The sequence below is a fragment of the Adelges cooleyi genome, unplaced genomic scaffold (assembly GCF_023614345.1).
Source record: "Adelges cooleyi isolate 19-005CV unplaced genomic scaffold, UGA_ACOO_1.1 ACOO_flye_CR_arks_rails_tigmint_CR_PRNA_8, whole genome shotgun sequence".
Taxonomy (NCBI): domain Eukaryota; kingdom Metazoa; phylum Arthropoda; class Insecta; order Hemiptera; family Adelgidae; genus Adelges; species Adelges cooleyi.
In genome coordinates, this window is record NW_026096513.1 from 822,837 (window position 1) to 846,522 (window position 23,686).

General features: G+C 27.8%; 3 protein-coding genes and 1 long non-coding RNA gene across 5 annotated transcripts; 2 read left to right on the forward strand and 2 right to left on the reverse strand.

Moving 5' to 3' along the window:
* Window positions 1-15: 15 nt before the first annotated feature.
* Window positions 16-2,280, forward strand: LOC126845780 (apyrase-like). Its single transcript, XM_050584674.1, has 4 exons — window positions 16-387; window positions 454-1,093; window positions 1,573-1,934; window positions 2,004-2,280. The coding sequence occupies exons 1-4, from the start codon at window positions 364-366 to the stop codon at window positions 2,214-2,216; spliced, it is 1,239 nt and encodes a 412-aa protein (XP_050440631.1). The 5' UTR covers window positions 16-363; the 3' UTR covers window positions 2,217-2,280.
* LOC126845781 (uncharacterized) lies at window positions 2,266-5,389 on the reverse strand. Its single transcript, XR_007686825.1, has 2 exons — window positions 5,210-5,389; window positions 2,266-2,492 (listed from the first exon to the last, which is right to left on the reverse strand). It is a non-coding gene; the product is annotated as an uncharacterized LOC126845781 (long non-coding RNA).
* On the reverse strand, window positions 3,441-5,203 carry LOC126845779 (CCA tRNA nucleotidyltransferase 1, mitochondrial). Its single transcript, XM_050584673.1, has one exon. It carries the CDS (start codon window positions 5,143-5,145, stop codon window positions 3,784-3,786), a length of 1,362 nt encoding a protein of 453 aa, XP_050440630.1. The 5' UTR covers window positions 5,146-5,203; the 3' UTR covers window positions 3,441-3,783.
* Window positions 5,390-15,820: 10,431 nt separating the features above from the next.
* On the forward strand, window positions 15,821-21,341 carry LOC126845742 (uncharacterized). Of its 2 annotated transcripts, none has more exons than XM_050584614.1 (11): window positions 15,821-16,038; window positions 16,582-16,647; window positions 18,175-18,246; window positions 18,312-18,338; window positions 19,612-19,636; window positions 19,919-19,971; window positions 20,110-20,163; window positions 20,307-20,371; window positions 20,449-20,475; window positions 20,717-20,745; window positions 21,050-21,341. In XM_050584614.1, exons 1-10 carry the CDS (start codon window positions 15,972-15,974, stop codon window positions 20,741-20,743), a joined length of 483 nt encoding a protein of 160 aa, XP_050440571.1. In that variant the 5' UTR covers window positions 15,821-15,971; the 3' UTR covers window positions 20,744-20,745; window positions 21,050-21,341. The 2 variants fall into 2 exon arrangements, with proteins under 2 accessions (XP_050440571.1, XP_050440570.1); XM_050584613.1 differs by having other exon boundaries at window positions 15,826-16,038; window positions 20,307-20,375.
* The last annotated feature ends 2,345 nt before the right edge of the window (window positions 21,342-23,686 follow it).

The window sequence follows — 23,686 nt, forward strand, 5'->3', positions numbered from 1 at the left end:
TTATTAAAATTGTATATACGTGCCAATGAAATAAGAAAAAAAAAAATGTTTTCGAAGACATTAAAAACTTTTTTTTTATACACGAATCCTAGGCTGTAGACAATTATATTATGTATATATGTATATATTTAAATAAATAATAACCGCGAATGATAAGCCGAGTGCCCACGAAATTAATATTTACCCATTCAATCTTAAAGTAGTATACGTATTTCGTTTACATTATTTTATTTTTAGTACATGTATTATGTTATCTAGTATAATTTGTTGTTATAATCCTTGTAAATTTACAACATTGTTAATATTAATTTTATACACGTCTAGTCATGTAGACAATGCTAGTTATTGACTTATTGGATTATAATGTCAAACGCAGAAGAACATTATGTAAGAGGAGATTACAAGTGTATAAGTTGCGAAAATTAAATGATCTTTGTCATTTTTGTGTTTTAGTTACAAATTGAAGAAAATGGTGTAAACGTCGCTAAGAACCGCTCGAACATGTTGAAAGAACTCCGTCAATCTTTGAGTACAACTCATGCCTGTCGAATTTCAAATTCCACTATTCGATTTCAAACTCATTTCATTATTATTGTCCTACTGGTCGGCATTCTTTTTCTGGCGACGCTCTACAATATTGGACGTTCAGCTCCTAAACTCGTCAGTTATGGTTTAAGCCGTCCGGCCGAGCATTTTATGTTAAAAGAAATTAAATCCAAGTATCCATTAACATCGCCTATATTTATAGACAATGTCGGTTTAAAATATCGTATAGCTATGATTAGTGATCTGGACAAAGCTTCCAAAAGCCCTAACGAGAATAATATGTGGCATAGTTTTTATAAAAAAGGATACCTTACGTGGTATGCAAATAACAGCACAATTGATATAAATTGGGATAATGATGAACCAACCCTTTTAAAATCGTCCATATCAATGGGTGGTCGAGGAATGGAACTCTCTGAACTAGTAACATTCAATAATAAAATATATACATTCGATGATCGAACTGGAATAGTTTATAATATTGGCGAGGATGATTCAATTCTACCTTGGATAATACTCATGGATGGAAACGGAAATCATTTTAAAGGTAATATTATTAATTAATTGACATTTCTGAATTCCTGAAAAAGGGGAATAAAAACAGCAACATTTCATTCAAATAAAGCTAAAAATGCAGTTTCCATAATCTTTATCCAATTAAAACAAATATATATTGTTTACTGTAAAGCTTAATAACCATATCATTTTCTAATAAAAAATGAATAAATGAGTCTTTTGCTACCATAGAAAGATATGCAAGCTTTTCAATAAAAAAAAATTGTTGAAATTTGTTCAATAGATGAAAAAGTAACAAAATTATTTCTCCTATCAAATATTCATCATACTTCATCTAATATTCAGCACTTTAAAAAAAAACAATCCTAGTTCAAATTATTTTTATTTGTCTGCATCAATATGCATTCACGAAAGTGATTTTAATTTTGTTAAAATTAATATTGTAACTTCAATGCGAAGCCAAGAAGGTATCAGTTTTATAATTTTGTGATGTTTTTTTTTCTTACTCAGGTTATAAAAGTGAATGGGCAACTGAACACAACTCTGATTTATACGTTGGAAGTATGGGCAAAGAATGGACGTCGTCAAAAGGCGATTACATCAACAATAACCCGATGTGGATCAAAATTATCAATAAGTTTGGACAAGTAACTCACGTCAACTGGACTGAAAATTATGTTGCACTAAGAAAAGCAGTGAATATATACTATCCAGGGTACATGATACACGAGTCATGTGTATGGAGCGAAGTGCATAAGAGATGGTTTTTTCTACCGAGACGGAGTTCTGCACACCAATATAATGAGGAGACTGATGAGCATATGGCCACAAATTTTTTACTGTCAGCAAATGATAATTTTAGTGTTATTAAAGTAAACATTTCTAAGACGTTTAAACCAAAATTTTTAATTTTCAAATAAAACATCAATTAATTATTATAGGTAGTCACTGTTGGCGAAAGAGTTCCAACCCACGGATTTTCCAGTTTCAAGTTTTTACCCGGAACCCATGATAGAATAATTGTAGCTATTAAATCGGAAGAGCTCGGTTCTAAAACTGCTACTTATATAACGGCCTTCAATATTGACGGGACAATTATATTACCAGAAATGAAAGTAGCTAATCATAAGTATGAAGGTTTTGAATTCATATGACCCACATCAAAACAACTGTATTACTTTTGTTATCAAAATATTAAAAACATTGTTAAATTATTAACATACCATTTATTTATTAATTATAATTTATTATACATATTGTTTAAGTTTTTCTACAAGTGACAATAGTTCATCTTGAGAGAATTCTAAGAAAATATTTTCTGATATTTTCGGGTTTAGTACATTGTTAGCCATTGGACCATCCTTCAAATGTAGTACTACTTGCAGTAAAGGTTCTTCTAGTGTACTTAATGAACTGCTACCCATAATATACTAAAAAAAAAACTTGAGTAAATTGATTTAAATAATAAAAACTAACTAAGATTGCAAATCCAATTATATATATTATATATAGTTATTGTTGTTGGAATTTTGTTTAATATTAACATGTATTAAGCAATTTGATTATCATTGCAATATTTTCTATAAATTATAAATTATTTGTTTTCAAAAAGGTTACACTGTATTAAGTTACACAATTTTTTTTTAATGAACAACTACGGTGTTTAATATTTTATACTAACAAAAAAGAAAAAATTTGAACCCTATCAATTTGGCTTATACTGAACTGAATGTTGACTTAATTATTATATTACACTATTATAAACTATTTGATTAAAAAACATTTTTATTTGACCCTTTAAAAATACCAGGTATTTTAAATACACATTTATTCGATTTTATTTAAACCATATTTTTTATTTTAGATATTATTTTTTTTTTTTTATATTCGCTCAAATAAATATTTATTTATAAATAATGCTCAGGTTTGCCTAAAATTATATTAAATAATTTTCTTTCTTAGTGTATTGTAGGTCATAATAGAATTTATTTTTGTTTTGAAATAAAACTTCAGTTTTTATTTTTGTAAACTTAATTATTAAAAAGAATTATCTAGATTTTAGTTCAAATGATAAAAAGGGTTCTCCCTTAGTATTCACTAAAAATTAAAATTCTATAGGTAATATTATATAATATATTCTAGAAACTATAGAGACCTATATAAAAGAATTTCAACATTTAATTAGGACAATACAATTTGCAGTTATAAACCACATGCAAAATTGGGTGTTTATTAAAAAGTCTAAAAATATGATGGTATTAGTACAAATAAAACTACCTTCCTGTTGATTGTTTAACATTTATAAATATTGATTATCGTTAAATTACTACTGTGGCTCAGTGAATACCAAAATACTTCGTAATTGACTATTACCAATATAAATCGGTCATGTTATTTCTCATCGATTTGATGAAAAACATCAAAACAATATTTATTGGATTTTTTGCAATAAGTTGAATATTACAAATTATTAATATTATACAAATTTGGTATAATATACACCTAACAAATTATTGTTTGTTACATCAAGAGTATACGAGTATGAACTCGCTCTTTGTACATAAATTAAAATTAAATACCCAAGTTAAAATAACTAAATGAATAATTTTAAATTATCATAATTATTACTGTATCGTGTTATATTTAGAATTAATTTATTACTATTATTTAATACTATATAATACATAAAGTCAACAATAACGAGTTAGTTCTTAAGTTTATCTATTTCTTTTTTTTCGTCATGTCTTCCAACGATTCTATTCTAGCTTTAGGTATTAAATTTAACAACTCGTTGACATCAGTCTTAAAATCATCGTCTGCCCAATACTCAACGAGTTTGTTCATAATATGTCCTACTGCTCGCCCATTAATTTCTTTATTTTTGACCATTTTCCCAGACACGGGAAATTTTGGAGGTGTCCATTTCTCAAACTCGTCCAATATTGTTCTTTCATTACAATATTTTAGCAATTGCTCGATGTATTCTTTTATTACATTTTGCTTGCTTGCATTTTGTATCATTTTTATTTTGTACTTTTTAACAGATTCTGGGTTCCAATTGTCATTTCTACTTTCTATTAAAAACAATCCCAACTCCCTATCGAACACGCGAAATTTCAATCTGTTATTAAGCGTTATCATGTCTTGAGGTTCTTTTAAAAGAGCAGTTAACATTGTGATTGGATGCAATTTAAGGCCTTTAGCTCTACTGGTGATCTTGTTAAATTCGTCAATATCAACACGATTAGGAAGTCCAATAAATGGTCCAAGATCTAAATTCAAGATCACCATCATAAGTTCTGGTCCAAAATTTCCTTCTAATATCTTACTGAGTTCTGACCAAATACGTTCTCCCGATATTTGTTCCAAGCCCTTCCCCTTTTCACGTATAGCCTCAAGAATATCATTATCGTGATCATTAGGAGCGTTGGCTAACCGACCGTAAAACCTAAAGTAGCGCAAGATTCTTAAATAATCTTCAGATATTCGTTTATTAGCGTCTCCGACAAATTTAATATGTCGTTTCTTTAGGTCTTCATATCCGTTGAAGTAATCATATAGAGTGCCGTCCATTCCCAAAAACATTGAATTTACAGTTAGGTCTCTACGTTCGGCGTCCAAAGCCCAGTCCTTGGTAAATTCGACGTCAGCGTGTCGTCCGTCTGTTACTACATCTATCCTCAGTGTCGTTACCTCAAAGCTTAGGCCATTGATATGAGACGTTACTGTACCGTGTTTTAATCCGCCTTTGTTGACAAGTCGTATGTTTTCTTTCTCCAACATTTCCACCATTTCATTGGGTGTAGCAATAGTTGCAAAATCCAAATCGGTCGGTGTTTGTCCTAGTAATATGTCACGTACAGCTCCTCCGCACAATCTGATTTCATACTTGTATTTTTCGAAAACTTGTAACAGCTGCGTAAGTTCGGGTGAAAAGATGAATCCATATTGTGTATTTTCCAGCTTCATAACTCTTGGAACCGCTCGAGACTTAAAATTGAATAATGAGTTTACAGTTGAAGAGCTCAACGAACGGACGATTGATTGCGAAAGTATTAATGACCGTCGAAATAAAATTTGCATAATAAACTCGAAGAAGAATTAACTAATTATTACACATAAGACATACGTTTGAAAATCCAATTACCTTTAATTTCCAGTCAAAATCCACTAAGTGTTTATCCATGATCGCATAGCTAAAATATATTTTTTACTGTTAGATGATTCAAATTTAAAGTGTAAAACTAATGTTCACAACATTAACAAAAATTAAATTTACAAAGTACAAATTATCAATATTTTGCATTATGCAATCATTTTTAACGTGCGTGAAGCTAGCATTAAATATTAATATATTATCTTTGATAACAATAATAGTTATCGCGTTTGTGTATGTTCTGTTGCTAGTCCGGTAATATTCCAAGGGGCCAAACAGACAATAATTCAACGAAATCAAACAACATCAAATTATTTTAGCCAAATATTAAACTTATTGGAGGGGAGAGAGTTGCTAACCATCCTTAGTTCTCATATTAACAACCCACATTGAATTTAGAGAAAATCAGATCTGCATTAGTACAATAATTGTACAATGTTTATTTTTGTCATCCGTTTCTTAGTATGTTATTTTTTTAAAGCTTAAAAGAAGATTCCATACAGGTTACCGTAGATTTCTTAGTTAAAAGACATTTATAGTATCTATAGTCATTAGTCAACATTTGTTTATATGTAGAGAAACCAAAAATCAAATACGGTCATTGTTTGCCTATACCTATCCTATTTTATAAAAATACAATACCGGGTGATTATTTTATTTCCCTACAATAGTTTACTCTTAAAATAGTTGGTATTTTGTAGTTTTTCTTGTTTATGTTATATTATAATATTAGCCAATAATCAATCTTTTATTATTTTTAGTATTTTCTAAAGCGTTATCAACTTTTGAAATTTAAATGGTTACATGTATATTAATTTAATTTAATTTTTAAATTGAGAATTAAAAAGTTGAAAAAGCTCTACAAATATAAAAAAAATATAAACATTTAATATTTCTTGATAATGTAATATAGCAAAAACAAAAAATGTGTAAGATTTTTATAATTTAAAGAGAAATCTGATGTAGGGCGTTAAAATAATATCCTTACACACAAAACGATGTGACGATCGGTATTTAAATTACACTCAAGAGAGAAATTTCTTGAGTGTACACTGTATATTGTTTACTTAAGGGGATTGCATGCGGTCGGTTTTCTTAGTCAAAACACATCATTTTTATTCCATTGCACAGACCGATTCAGTGATCCGATAAGCAATCTAAAAACAGATTTAAATTCGCCATGAACTTTACTTATGATCGGTCAGGGTACTTTTTTCAATTTTCAATTTTAATCCTTTCCAAATTTGATTTTAAAATTTGAAATTTTATATAATGTTCAAACATGTTTTATACATAGTAGGAATAAGATATCAAAAATGTGTGTGCTACAGCTAAAAAAAAAAAAAAACTCATTCGTTTTAAGTACATTGTATTAACATTTTGTTTTAACCCCTGTTCTTTTTTAAAAAGTTATTTAGGATAAAAATTGTTTGCGCTTTAGTTGATAATTTGAGACTTAAATCGTGTATTTCAATATAATTAATAGTACAGACCAGTACAGACCAGTGGGGTCGGGGCTTAGTGGGAACGGGGAGGTCACAGGTTTACAGGAATTTTTAAATCTGAAAGTGATAAAATCACTTACGAAAAAACGCTTGGATGCAAGTCGGTAGTTAGTATTTTCAAGCCAGTACAATCCAAACCAAGCACAGTGTAGGCCAGCAAAGTTAGAAAGTATTAAATTGAATCGGTCATTTCAAAAACGATTAAGGTCACCGATTTTTCAAAAATGTCTTTTTGACAAATTTAATAATTGTATACTTAGTTACGTATTCTGTGTGAAAACAAAATTTGTCAGACTCATATTTAATACAAATGTTGAGTACAAGAAATTAGAATCACCACTTTAGAAAAGTATTGATAAAGCCATTTAAGATTTTTTAAAAGGTTTTTTAATGTGAATATAAAAATAATATAGTAACATTATTCATGACCGGATGTAGACATTTTTAGGTGCCATAAGACCAATTGTAGGAATATGGATAAAAATAAAATACAATACAGAAAAAATAATCAATGTTTTCATAATAATTTATAGTTTTTTTATTATTACATAAATAATAATTTTGTGTATTATATACGTATTAAAAATGTTCTCATTTCTGTAATTCTGCCTAAAGGTATACAACACATTTATGTCTATATCGATTGTGTTTTTTATAATAAAACTTTAAGGTCTTTTATATACTAACGCATTTAATAGTTAGAAAAATATGTTCACATCTATAACCATGGGACCTTTTTGATGTGTATTATTTGAGTACATCGGTGTTTTCATACTGATAAGAATTTAAGGTAAGTAAGACAAAAAAAAAAAAATATTACTAACTGTGTGTTATTTATCGTTTTTATAATACACTTCGCATTTCATACGACGAAAATTCAGAGCATAAAATAAAACCTTACACATTATGGAAACGTTTGGTAACCCAAATTTGGGCCTCTGGTTAAAGAAATCTGTACAAGTTAGAAAATAATCGTTCCACTCGTTAAAATGTTTCAAAAAATCAAAGCCAATAGAGTTAGTTTGAAGAATAGTGGGGAAGGGAGGTCACAAGTATCAGAAATTATTATAACTGAAAGTGATAAAATAATTTTTAAATAAACACTTCAATGGACTATCGGTTCAAACCGGTACAGTCGAAACTAAGCATAGTAAGAAAATATCATATATTAGTAAGTGAGTAGTAGTAAGTAGTAGTAGTATGTGAGTAAGTAAGAGAGGTTCACATATAAAAATACAAATATCCAGAAATAAATTATACCTAATGGCAATTATTTGCTTAAAAACTAATTTTTAGTTTAAGGGTTGATCATCTGTCTATATAAATGTATTTCTATAGGAACCCACATATCGTTGTTAAAAATATAATAAAATATTTCCATTGCCTGTTTACTCACTCACAATATAGCAAATGTGTGAGTAGTCATGGAAATTGACTACGGTCAAAGTGTAATTTCTCCATTATTTTGGGATTTTCCTTAATAACGAAAAAGTTTGATCACAGATTTTTATTAAAAAATGTTATATGTTATAGTTCCACTCTAGATAACAATATACCTTCGGTCTAATTATCCCGACCTAAATGTCTAAAATTTTGTTTCGAAAAGTGAAATAAAGAAAAAAAATTTATATTTTTTATTGGAAACGGTTTAAATTCCACACAAATTTGGAATCAATTCGACTATATTTTAAGAAGAACGCCAAAATTACTAAATTGCATAAAAAAAAAAATTTAGTCGCCATTAAAATATGAAAAATAATACAATAATATTATTTTCTTAATTGGACACTGCCGTTTGATGGAATAAAAATAAACTAATACTTAATAACTGTTCTATATATCCCTTGTAGTGGTCGTATTGTTTTAACATTTTTATGGAATTAAAACAAAATATATTTTGTATGACGCACATCATCGGTTTTGTTTTATGTTTTAGCTAAATAAGTTTATATTTAAGTAAATAAATCGTCAATAAGTCGGGTTGGCCATGTATTTCTTAAGACCTCAAATTTTTTATCGTCTTTTAAACGTGTAAAAAACGATTCCTATATTTTCATTTATGTAAACAGTGGAAATGGAAACGCACACCAAATCACCCAAGTGTTTTTCTGAAGTAAAAAAATTGTGTTTTTGAGTTAACGTTTAGGAGAGAATTCGATAAATATTACTTCCATAGAAAATTACATTTTTAAATCTTTGTTTACTTTTGAAACTCACGTGCCAATGTGCGAAATTATACAAAACCCTCACTCTCTAACAATTAAAATAATTTATACACCTACGTCATTGTCTTATCATTAATGACTTATTGGTCATAAATATATATATAAATATACAGGATGATACATTAAAAATAGGTCGCTTATTTTTCCTTAGAATAATCGCAAATTTCTAGTATTTCTTTTTTAGATATTAGTAGTATTTTTATATAGTATTTTTTTATCATATTTTACAATATTGTAAAACTACTAAACATTAACCTTTTTTTTATTATTTTCCATAACCCTATCAACTTTTAGAAATTTATATAGTAACGTATTTATTTAAATTACTATTTAAACTGAGAACAATATTCGATGCCCAAAAAGTAGTCAAAGAAAATGAATATGGACAAATAACGACTGAAAAGGCATAGTACTTTTCCTAAGGGTCTAAAAAGTTTCTTGAAGGTCGATTTTTAATTCTTAAATGGTAAAATATAAACTCGATTAACTTTTTAAACAAAAAATATTTTGTCGATATTTTAAAGCGATACCTAACAGTTGATATTTTGATTATATTTCGATACTAATTACTTAGAATAACTATAATTATCTTGGAAAACAGTGAAATTTTTATAAACAATCGGTGGCAATAGTTGACAGTTGTTATTAAACTATACTTTTGAAGAAAGACTCTTTTTTTGTTTGCAATACAGCTGCGATGGCTGACGTAACACAAAAAAAAAACTATACATACGTCTTGGGTCAAAATATATTTAACCGACAAATTGTAAAATGTTTGTACATTTTTTATGTAACAGTAAATCACATTAAAATCGTCTTTATCGTAATTTAATAGGTGAACAAAAAAAAAGAAAGAGAACAAGTAAAAAATTCTAAATTGTTGGAAAACATAGAAAACTGCTTCCAAAAATCCATTAGCGGTTCCATTTTCTTGAAATTTTCAAATGTATGTTTATCGTTCCTCTTGTACATCCTCGCTAGCTACATTATTATATTTAATTGCAACTTAAATCTAATGATAACTAACATAATACCGTCACGTCATTCGGGTAAAGGCAGAGGGGGCATTTGCCTTTCCTCCCTCATGTCCGGCCAGCCATGATGTTCAACCAAACTAACGTGGTATATTATATATGTGTGTCTGTATTGAATTTCTTCGTTTTTTCGGCGAAAAATTAATAATACTGCTACAGTTTTTTTATACTTAAGCATAATAAATCAAGACTGTCTCATTTCGATTTGATATAATAATTCTTAACCGGATGACACCCGTGAAATAATTAAAAACTGGCACATTTTGTGTTGTGGCAATAAATTAATTTAAAAAGAAAAACGAAATTGCCACATTTCTCATTACGGCTAATAAAATATTTGATTTGAAATGGTAAACTGCGCAAAAATCAAATTTGGCACTTAGGTCTGTTAGAAACCCATTGCTAAATAGCCATAACCTCAAATTGGGGTGTAGGGCTGAGATTTAACTAAGTAGCTTGAAAATAAAATAAGCATAAGGTAACAAACATAATTGCAAAGTATTAAAATTAAAGCTTTAAAAGTTAAAATTAATCATTTGGGAGCAGGTTCAATCTTTAAGTTATATTTCCTGTAAAACTTTATTTTTTGAGTTGTGGTAGTTTGTTTCAAGGTTGCGACATTATTCGTGTTAATTGTATGCAATAATTATAGGCTAATTTTAAGTACATTGTTGTCTTTAAGTGCTTTTATCAATACATATTTATATTTTTACTATATAAAATATACTATCGGTGACAATGCCATATTAACAATTTTATGCGTTTTTCAAGTTCCAATCCCAATTTTAATGGCTTTTTCCCTTGTGAATATCCGTCGTAGCCAAACTTTAGATTAGGTTACTATTTGTTTTACGGACTATTAAAGGCAGTAGTTTGAAAAATATCTATGCGTAAAAATTGTATGTAAATAGTATATCCGATTTGATAACATTTTCAAATTTTGACAATTCGGTATGTCCTTCGAATTTTCAACGTAATAAGTAACACTAAGATGGGCACAAAAATGTGAAATTCGAACATTGACAATTTTATATATTGTTTTTGTCGTTAGATCGACGTATTTTTCTGCTTGAATTTATGAAAATTTATCGATGGAAAAAAATGTACTAAAACACTTACATGTGTGCACAAGTGCCGATATTGTATGATTTTCGATTTATTATAATTTACAAACCTTAGCATTTTCTGTATAAAAAATGTTATCAACAAAATTACACATGGAAAAAACCCGAAATTTCGACAACCCACCGGGAGAAAGGCTGAACGTTTTTGAAATTTTGTTTGGCGCAATTTTAAGACTTTAGAACTGAAAATTAGCCTAAAGATAGGTCTAACAAACATCATAAACATGTGTAAAAAAAATAAATATCCATACCTAAGCTTTATCAGTGTAACTTAAAAGTAGGACAACGAATGACACGAATTTTGATTGTACCTATATATTATTAAATCATAGTAATTTGATAAATTATGTATAATTAGGACCACGTGTATAGGCATATATTTCAATCATAATAGCGCAAAGATTTCTAGTAATTTCAACCTAACAAATACACTTAGTTAACTCAGCGTCAATGGTCGCTAAGTAAAAAAAAAAAAGAAATGTTTCAACATGAGCCTTAAAATACGTGATATAATATAGGAACTAATTAAATACTATAATGTTAATGGTCGATGTATATTAATCATACATCATTGTCAACAATAAAATCAGTCGACATATAAAACCATTCATGAAAAAATCTATACTTAATTTACTTGGCCGGAAGTCGTAAGTTTGTTTTCAAACTTCCTATACAGTAAATATAGCACTTGTTATCATAGGGTCATAGTAAAAAAACTATAGCAGGAAAAAAATTCAACTTTTACACTTCCAACATGCCAGTGTATCTTTACACGAACCATTCACTCAAAGTTTCCTCTTAAGTTAAGATTTTGAAATTTTAAACATAGATTAAGCAGGAGTAGTTTAGTATACTACTAAAAAACTTGAGCCCTTAACAGTAAGTCTTTTCAAAAGGGAAAAATTGTTTTCTATATTTCACTTTTTCAATCAAAGTTTTAGGGTTTGAAAGGTAATCTAATATGGGGCTCTAGCACATACCGATTTCTCAAAAACCTGTAGTCAAACTTTCTTTTAAAAATGAAAACCCCCAAAAAAGGGAAAAATTACACTTTGACTAAAGTAAATGTCTAGGTTACTACGTGTTAGTGAATGAATAATAAACAGGCAATGAAAAACTTGTCATTATATTGTTAACTACGATAGTTACTAGGGAAAACTGACGTAGGACGTAAAAATATTTTTATATTTGATTTCAACTATCCAGGCGTTCCTGTCGATCTGCTTGCGTCTAATAACCTCTGTTCCTTGGCATGTCACAAATAAAAACTTACACAAAGAATTAAACATATCAACGCTGGACCAATTGACAAATTCGCTTTACCCAAATTTCCATTTAAATCTATGTACTCGTTCTAATCTCCCAATAAAGCAACTATCCTCTTGTTTGATGGAACAAACTCTTGTGAAAAAAATTTATCGTGGACCAAATGTAGATTGGAACAACTACAATTTGGACAAAGCGTCCGTTGGTATAACTATTTAGCGTGAAAAAAAGCGGTTGGAACAATGGAACAAGCCATGATCTTTGATAACAGTGTCTTTGGAACAAATGTCTCATAGAATAAACAAATTATGGAACAAAAGTGATCCATCGTCGAGGAGATCATTGCGTTAAATTTTGTATTTCTGCGCTGCCGCTATTCGGTTTAAACTTCAGTCTTCAAATAACATGAAGATGTTCGCGGTGTTGATCGTTTGTCTGGCGCTGGCGGCCGCGTGCCATGCCAAGTGCGACGACGCCACTTGTCAGCGGCTTTGTTTACGGGGGCGAGCCAATGAATACAAATGCGCGAAAACCAGACTTGGACCAGACTTGTATTGCTGGTGCTTCAATACGTTGAATAAAGGAGTTTCAGACAATCCAACTATGACAATCTAACCGATTTCGAATTCCAGTGCCTTGACCAATCAGAATTCAGAAATGGCTGTAAATTTGTCTTAAATATATTAATATAATATAATATTATGTTCAAATAAAAGCCATAAGAAACAAAAAATCGTAAGTTACCGTCCGTATCTTATTTTGTTAATCAAATCCATTATTGTCGTTTTGTAATTTTTATAAAGTTATTGTACTCATAAATAAAAGCCTTCAATCAAAAGCACTGTCCGTCGTTGACAAAATATATTTGGTTTCTAACAGCCTAGTTGGAAATACTCATTTTCTTCGTATTCGTATAATTCATTCAACGTATGGACAATCAAATTTTGTATCGCTTAAAAAAAATTGCATTGTTACATATTATAATATATGTGTCACATATTGTGGCACATTGTACGGGTAATTTGTCACTAAAAATCTACGTTAAGCTAACATTTGTTAACATAATATATAGACTTAAAAAACATAAGAAAGGATCTGTTTTGGTATTTAATTGTTTTCTTCAACTATCATAATTCATAACGCTTACAGGCTCTATTTTTGTACAAAAATATAAAAAAATATAACATTAAATCGATCGTACATTTTTTAAACTTTATTCTCACATAGGTATATATTACATTACAGTCGCTTTGGTTTTTTATCAGGTGCGGGTGACACAAGGTCATATTGGATCTGCGTTTATCATAATTTGTCTTCAAAAGTAAAAAACATATGTAAAATTAATAATGCGTACAAAAAAAAAAAAACGAAAACGCAAAGCCAGGGGCTCTCTGTATTTTATGTTTTCTTTTTTGCCTATTATGCATTGTCGAAGCATAGTTGATGGTTTATTTTTATAAAATTTATAAATTATAATAATAATAAGAAGAATAACAACAACAATAATAAAGAACCGTTGTGGTTAAACCATGTTTGTCCTAGCCAAAGGACGGTTGACGAAAAAGACTAGTTTAGGATACACTTGCCGCTGTGCAAACTTATCTGGCAACGACTGTACCTACCTACAATTCATATACAGGTGCGTAAAAAAAAAAATTACTGTTGAACCATAACGGTAAAGTTTCGAGTTAAAAGATAAACACTAAAGGTAAGTATTTTTTTATACTAAATTATTTTTCATCGGTAAAAGCATGAACTACTTCAAGGACGAAGTCAGCTAGGAGTCGTTCGGTTTGACTTTTTCTATGTGCGATTATATTAAGTACAAAACTTTAAACTACAAAAAGACAGCACAGTGGGGTCGAGGCATAATGGTACTCAATTGTTTTGTAAACAACTGTTTTACAGGCGACGAGTATTCTTACACATAAGTAAACCAACAAAATAGTATTATACAATATGGATAATTTAATAAAATCTGGTTTGATATGTTGTAACGCAAACAAATTCTAAAAAGTCCATCTCTTCTCTTTCGAAATCGAGAAATGAGAATAGCACCCTAAATATTTCACCCTACAAATTGTATGTCCTAAAACTACTGCGTGGTCTATTTTATTTTTGAAATAGTTAAAACTACTTCCAAATTCGTATATAATATTTTTAAAGTATAGTAGCATTGATTATAAATAATTATTATTTAAAATCAAAGATACAGGATACTACGTATATTCGATACGAATAAAAAAAAAAACATTATAATCGACAATTTGATTTATTTTGCAACAAATGTTTTTTTGTCGCAAGGTTAAAATATCTAGGTTAAATATTTACCGTCTTTTCAAACTACTGTACCGCCACCTTTACATAGAATATAATAAAAACATTTACCAAAACGTATTTCTTGTGAAAAAAAACTAATTTAATTAAGTATATCGCGATAAATTGTGTAGTAAAGAGCAATAGGACAATCGAGCAAATGAATGTGCCTACAATATTGAAAACAAATCGATACTTATTATAAAATATATACTTCATAACAAGTTTAGACCACCCCTACTAAGGTCTTAAGCTTTCTTAGGCAAACTCTCATTAGGACTCATTAGAAGTTCATTTTTCTATTATCGTAATTAGGTCCGGGACAGTATTTTTTTTTCTTCACAGTTCCGAGTTTATCGTGTATCTTATCAGCTACAGGTTAGCACAGTACACTGCACAACACTTTTTTTTGGTCGGGTTAAATGCAACTAATTAAAGGTAGTCATTTGAAATATAGCCCATACCCGTGTATGTACAAAAATTAAAAAGTGTTTATTTAAATTGATATTAAATCAATCGATTATAGATGGATTGTCAAAGGCAAATAAGATATACATTTTGTACAAGACTTCATTCATGAAAAAATTCCATCATAAAACAATAAATATTGAGAATTTTTAAACAAAATTTTACTTATACTTATACTTATGATACTATTTTTACTAAAAGTTTATAGTCTAATATGATATTACTTAAAAAAGGTCTTATAGTATTTAAAATTTTAAGTTTATATATCTGAACTCGATTTCATAATTTTTTAATTGTGGCAATTATTTAAAATGGCCTATGAATTTTTATATGTGAATTATTTAACAGCCAACAAGTATGTGAAAACTACATTCATACATTATATGTATGAATGTATTCAATACATTATATTGTTGATTACAAATTATTGTAGTCGTAAAATGAAAAAACACTTATACCTCAAAGGGGGAAGGGGTTTGGCGATTTTAGGTTTTAGCCTATTGTTGTGTAGAGAAATACATATAACTCAAACCAAATGCGATCCACATTATTTTTGTGACATAATAAATATGGCATAAGTAAAAAACCAAACTCAAACAAATACTACCTATAATTTACCTAGAATATGATGTATTTAACTCTTATTGTAATTTTTTTTTTCCACTCTGTAAATTTGTGGTAACTTTTGTTTACTTAAAACAAAAAAGGTTAAGTCGACGTGTTCAAATGTAAAATCCATTCTGTATTCCATTCCGTATTCCATTCCGTAACTTATTCTGTCTTGTTCTTGAAGTGCAAAGTATTAAATACCAACGATGAGAGCTACTATTTTTTTAATTTTTATAGTGTCTTTTATAGGAGCTGGCCGTCGATGTTGCGAAGGTAAACGTTCAAAATGTTTTCTATATTTTTATGTATAAGAAGGTGGGTATAAAATAAAATTCACTAATTTTTAAATCGAGAAGCCAAAAAAAAAATCTGCGTTAAACAACTCATTTTTAATTATAACTGAATTCTGAAACGAGTAATCTGACATTAGTTTAAAAAAAATAAAAATATTTTTCAATAAACGCTTCAAGCGTCGATTAATGATCATTTTTATTTTCTACTTTAAAACAATTCTAAATAATATTAAAAATCATTAAGAAATTCAATTTTAACAACTAAACCATTTTAAAATTATGTCACGATCGATGCCTTGTATTTATTACAAAGAACTTGAATGGTTTTCTAAAACTTATACTGGAGTACAGTTAGGAAAGTTATGTTAGAGGTAAAAACTGATTTATCGATTTTAAAGGAGAGAGGGTGAAAATGTTAATTTTTTGCCCATCAAGTTTGTTTTCAAATACTATTCCTGATCTATAGTGTAAACTTTATATTCTTTATCCTTATGGTTCAATACAACTTAACCATTTGTTTTAGGTTCGGAAATAAAAGAAGAAGATTTAAAAAAAAAAGACGTAGTCGGTGCTTATAATTTACCTAACAGTAAGTATAATATATTTATTTCAAGTATTTAAAAAAAGTACATCGGTTGTATAATTATTAAAGTTTATTCTAAAAAAATAAATTAACAGTTTTTACTTTTTTTTTTATAGTTTTACTAAACTAACAAAATTTAGTTGTAATCGGAAATGGGCAAATTATAGATTAGTAACGAATACAAACTAAAACAATTCTGATAAATGGAATAAAAAATTATTTAATTTTGAATAAATAAGTAATTTTTTTATCATAAATGTATTGCTAATTTAGAGATATGTATTATGTAATTAAGTTATTCCATTTTAGTGATTAATGTTTTAGTCATATTTTGAATACATGTATTGAAAACAAAATGTTTAATAAGTATATTACCTAGTTTAAATCTATAAATTATATATCATGTATTAACATAAATAATTACTCATAATATTTTCCATTTGGTTGTTAAAGATTATCTCTTAATAGTACCCTTTAAAAATATTTTAGATTTGTCCAATTACAATTATATATGCTAATATACAATAAACCAATTTCTTTCGATACAACAAATAACTTCTCTTAACATAACTAATACTAAACATTTAACTTAAGACTACTTTTAAATTAACATAAACTATATACAAACGGATCTATCTTATATGTATTAGCTAATTGTAACAAACGGTGAATTTGACACTAAAAATGTGGTACCTGAGTTAGGGTAGAATAAATCGGTATTGCGTACATTTATCTTAAAATTTATCAATGCTAATAATTCAGAATAAGTTGTACAATTATTTATCAGTTTATACAAAAAGATTAAATCCGATTTTATACGTCTTATTTCTATCGTGTCTATATGATGAATGTGGAGTTCTGTAAATATTGCAATTAAGAGAAATAAAACGTAGAAATCGATTTTGAATGGATTCTAAATCCTGTATTAAATAAAACTGATGTGGTGACCAAAGAGATGAGTTGTATTCGTGACAGGATCGAACAAGAGAACAGTAAAGTGTTTTTAAAGTTATAATTTTATTGAAATTATTGCAATGTCGTCTGATAAAACCTAACTGTCTTGCAGCCTTATTAACAATTATAGAGATGTGGCGGTTAAAAGTTAAATCAGACGAAAATGTAATTCCCAAATCTTTAATATGTGCGACGTTTGGCAACACAAAGTTTGATATTGAATAAGAGTATCTTATAGGTACCTATACTTGGAATAAAGCCAACATTTTTATGAAGAATATTAAAATTTTCTAATTACCTATTTGTTTATCCTACAAATTTCAAATTCCTTTATCTTTGAAGTTACATTTCTTCAGTCATCGAGCAGCCGTTTTTTTATGGTATTCAAATATCCTGAAAAACCATTGACTATATATATATATATATATATATATATAATTATTATATATGTATAATCAATTGTATTACGTAATTATAATTAAGAACATTTTTGTTTTATACAGAAATTCCTAAATCCACACAGATGTACTCTACGTACCTACTAAACAAAATAAAATCATAACTTTTGTTTTATTTCAGTGTTGTCCGTGGGATTTAATATATCGTTAACAGATACATCGAACGTAAGGACATATGCATTGGTAAAAGAAGGTGAGGAGTATGAGTAGTATATATAGATAAATTTAAACTAATATAATAATTGTCTTTACTTACAGATAAAAAAAGTCCGTTTCCAGGTTTAGGTAATTATATTTATTTTGTATATAAATATATAAAAAAAGCCAGTACAGTCGCTGCATAATGGAGACGGGGAGGTCACAGGTCTACAGGAATTATTATAACTGAAAGTGATAAAACCAATTTTGAATAAACGCTTCGGTGCGAATCTGTGAATAGTAGATTCAGCCTAGTACAGTCTTAATTTTTAATATAAGGGTGTAAACAAGTATTACCATAGTTACCCATGTATCATAAATAAAAACATAATGAATATATTTTTATTACCTGTTGACTGTTGATTCGCACACATAGCATCCTTTTTAGTAAAACTGACTACGGTCAAAGTGTAGTATTTTTGGATTTTCCTTAATAAAAAAAAAGTTTGACTATAGACATTTGATAAAACTGTATATGTTATAGGACCATTCTAGATCTAATTTTCAAACCTAAATCCCTAAAACTTTGTATAAAAAAGTAAAATTAAGAAAAAAAATTCATTCCATTATAAGGGAAATGGTTAATGATATTTTTTTGATTTGTCAATGAATTTCGAAAGTACCGTGTTAAAAGAATATTTGGACTAATTCGACTATTTTTATAAAAGTTATAGAACATCGTAATTTTAAGTTGAAAAATATGTAAATTTGTTGGGCGTTTTTCTCGATTTTTAAGGGGAAAAGGTGAATTTTTTAAATTTTTGGACTCTTTAAAGTATCTAACAGGTACGATTTCTAATCTATAGAGTTGCTACACGAAAAAATCGGCTTAGCGTCTTAGAAGATATTGTGGGTACAGACACAAAATATAAAAAATAAAAACACATAATTGTAAATACAATGCATTCTCAGCTCCGCATCGAAGCTAAAATATGTCTTGTATCATATTCAAAATGTATAAAAAACTATTGCGTAGTAAAGTCAATTAATTATTGTGTGACTTGTTTAAAAAATGAACAACTAATGTTTAAAGATGATTTTTATTTTAAAGACATAAACAAATATTAATTATTTTACAGGGTTTTAAAAATAGACCTTCAAATTATCTTTTAATAAATATTTAGTTAAGTTCGCCATGTGTTTAATTAAAATCACTATCTGTTGAGTAAAGAAAAAACAATATTGTAGCTTTCCTATTTGTTAGCTCATAGAAGTACTCTTAATATATTAACTATAACATTTTAACGTTGGTTTCATTTCATAATTTGTTTTTATCATAATTTAAACAAAAATTAACTTGCTTACAACTTATAAACCTAAAAGTATATTCCTATAAACCGTATAAAATGCTTTTTTACAGACATTCTTGCACGGTATACACCCGAGTAAGTAATCATTTTGTATACTAGTAATTTATTTTAATTTTATATTTCCAAATAGTTTTAAAGCTAATTTAACTTGTTGAAATATCTAATGCATTATTAAGGCTTTTACTGTGTTTAGTGAACGACTTATGATCTATAGATTGGCTATACATTAGATTATAAATTGACTAATGTCGTTTTTCGTTTAATTCGGAATCAAAATTCAAATTTACGTTTATTACATTTACGACAAGTAGCGTTTTTTCGATATCTTTTTATAATAAGTTAATTAATGGTTTTCAGACATAAGGACTACAAAAAGTACCTAAAATTCGTTGCACCGGAATACAAAACAGGTCATTCAAAAGTCATAATATTTGTTTAAATAAGTATAATGTTATATAAGTATAATAAGTATAACTATATATTAAATTAGACTCAAGTATTACATTTCTTATCCTAATGTTTGAATACAAATTTATCATTTATTTTAGGTTCGAAAAAAACATTAAAAATAGGTGACACTGTCGGTGTTCGATTACCTAAGAGTAAGTATCATCAATTTATTTCATTAAAGTTTATTCTAAAAAATAAAATACATTTTTTTTTTACTGTTAGGTTAGGTCATGTTAGTTACATACTAAATAATATAGTATAATAAGCATTATACATAAGGCTTTTTTTATTTCAGTTTTCAAGACTGGAATGGATGTTTATACATATCCAGATGAAGAAATAACATATGATATCGTAAAAGTAGGTGAGGAGTCACAATGGTATTTGTAATCTTAGGTCATTTTATTTTTAGTAAAATGATTTTATTTTTCTTGCAGATGGAGTATCTCCGTTTCCATCTTTACGTAATTATACATATTTTGTATTTATATACTTAATAAAATACGACTTTATCATATGAAAAATGAATAAAAAAAGATTAGGTGGTAAAAATCACTTAAAAATTTTGCAACTTTATTACTAATATATAACTTAATTTTTAGTTGTATCTAAAACTGATTTAGAGTTTTATTTTAAAGAGTTAAATAAATTTTAAGTACAGGTAAACCTAAAAGAATGTACCTACTTATAAAATTATTTTTACAGCAATTCATGAACATAGGCCACTCGTAAAAGTAATTATTTTGTATATTAATTATTTATTTTAATTTTAGATTTTCAAATAATTCTCTAACTAAGTTAACTTGTTAAAATACCTAATATATTATTATTTTGGCTTTCCTAATATATAATATGTTTATTATATGCTTGTTATTGAATGACTTATTATCTACAAATTGGGTATAAATTAGATTATAAAGTAATGTCATTTTTCGTTTTACTTTGAATCAAAATTTTAATTCACGTATCTATATGACATTTACGACAGGTAGCATTTTTTCAATATTATTTTATAATAAATTATTTAATGGTTTTTAGAAAGATGTATAACTACAAGTTAAGTCAACTTGTAGTATGAGCAGTTCCGGAATAGGTAAAAAAAATCGTTAAATATTTGTTTAAATAAGTTAAATTTTATGTACAATAAATAAATATATATAAAATATAATAAATATTACATTTATTTCACTTGACAAAGGTACAAACTACAATTTTTAATATTAGAAATTGTACATTTGTTATATTTCTTTTCTACAGAATTTTATTTGTTACATCATTTTGTTTTATCTTTGTTACATAAATAAGGGTTCACGTAACCATGTTTTTATCTAATGACTCATTATGAATGTTATTTTTTAAAAATATTTTACCTAATATTGAATATGTTTAACAATAATAATATCTTATGAATTTGTGTTGTGTGAGAATATTAAAATACTAAATGTACTATTACAATAATTAAATGTATGTAACATATTTTTTTCTGAAAATAAATTAAAGAGTTTTATCATATTAAATCGACCTGGACATTATTTTATTATAATATATTGTATTCGTGTGCAGTAATAATTAAATCATTTAGTCGAATGTGTATGAATTATATGATAATACTAGTATGATATTAACATTTAAATTTTTAGTTTTAACATAATTACTAAAAAATATATCATCTCATTTGAAAATCAAAAGTTGCTATCAAAAAAAATAATTTAAGAGGGGGTAAGAAAATAGGAATTCATAAACGTTTTTGGAAAAGTTATACAAAAATAATATAGAAAAAAAAATTAATTTTTAATTAAACCCAGTGAGATACTGAGTGACTTAAAATAAAAAAAAATCATGCAGAATATTATATGACTTACCCCGTGAGATTCTGATAATTAGTGGACTTGATGATTTGTCTTGGCTTAAAATATTCATACAGTTATACAGCCAAAATTAAAATAACAAAACCGTCCAACTAGTCGAGCAAAGACGGAAAATTACATTTTATTAATTAATCTAATAAAAATGTAACAAAATTCATAACAATTTAAACAACTTTTTTAAACATTTTAGTACAAGTTATAAGTACAAAATATGCAAAAATAATATTCGTTAATTATTAATTGAACAAAAAATAACACAAACAAATAAATATTAAAAAAAAAAAACTAACCAAAAACGAAAAAATGGTAAATAATTAACTTTGTGAATTAATTATCAAAAATGTATTAATTAAAGAACCTGTATTATGAAATTATATAGAAAAATAAACAATACATGAAAATCAAAAAATGATTACTAAAATTTTAAAGTTTAGTTAACATAATAACAAACGAAAAAAAAACAATAGTTTTATGGGAAAATTGAATTGAAAGACTTAAGAGTATAACAAAAGTCAAAAACTAAATATCATAAAAAACAAATAAAACCAATAGCAAATTGAGAAGAAATATGAGACAAACACGTCGGCCAAAAGACCTTAGTCGTCGGCCTGCGGCTTTTTTACCTCGCTTCCACAACGATCCTCGACGGGAACTCTGGGAAGTTACAGGCGCCTCTTCATACTCCTGGTCCTGGTCGGGTTAGGTTCGGTTGAAATAAGTCGTTCCGCTTGCCAATGATATGATAGTAACCCGTCCTGGTGTTCCAGAACATATGAATCGGACCGAACCTTCCAAGTCCCGAGTTCATAAGTCCCATATCGCCAGCTGCCGGTTCACCCGAAGTCCGAGGAACTTGGCCAGGTGAAGCTGACGTCAATATGACGCGAGCTGTGGATACACCGCTGAACGGTGGTTTATCGAACAGCCATTCCCTGACCGTTTCCTTTTCCATCCTCAATACATCCGAAGGGGAAAGGTTTTTATATCATATGTTTTAAATCAAACATATGGGGGATATTATTTTCGATCGTTTTTTTTGGATTCTAAACTGTGTCACCCCGGAAGCCGCTACTTGAAAATCATTTTTTTTTAAACTTTGGAGAGGCGTCCAAATTATGTGATTACTAATTTGTAAAATTAAAAATACTTAGATTGTTTTTCAATTGAATTTACGATGTGCGGCTGCGAGGGTTATGCGTCTATAACACATAAGTGTTTTCTTGATTTTGAAGAATAAACATAAAGTGTAAGAATGTTAATTTTTTTCTAAACAAAGTTTCTTCCAAATACTATTTTTGATCTATAGAGATGCATAAAAAAGATGAAACGTAGACGGTTTAGTGGTTTATGAGATATCATGGGTCCAAAGTCTAAACACATTTAGAAATATTGTTAAAATAATACTATCTCAACTCGGCGTCGAAGTTAAAACTGTTATTTAACATAAACCAAAATAACCCATAAAATAAACATTTAGGTATCTTTGTTTTTAATTATTGAGTAAATTATACGTAATAAAGGGTTTTCAAAATTTTCAACTATTATCCCAAAATCCGTCCAAAATGAAATAAATGTCTTAAAAAAATCGTAGGATAATGGCTGTATAACCATTTAAGTTTATTCTAAAAAATGTAATAAAACAGTTTTTTTTGCAGTTAAGTAAGGTTATGTTAGGCTCATATTTTTATTTTAATATTATTCTTATACAATTTTGATATTTTTAATTGAATTTTAAAATGACTATAGAATATTTTTAGCTTCAATGCAGACCGGCGAAGGTATTGGTTTTACTTTGATGTGGGCTTTT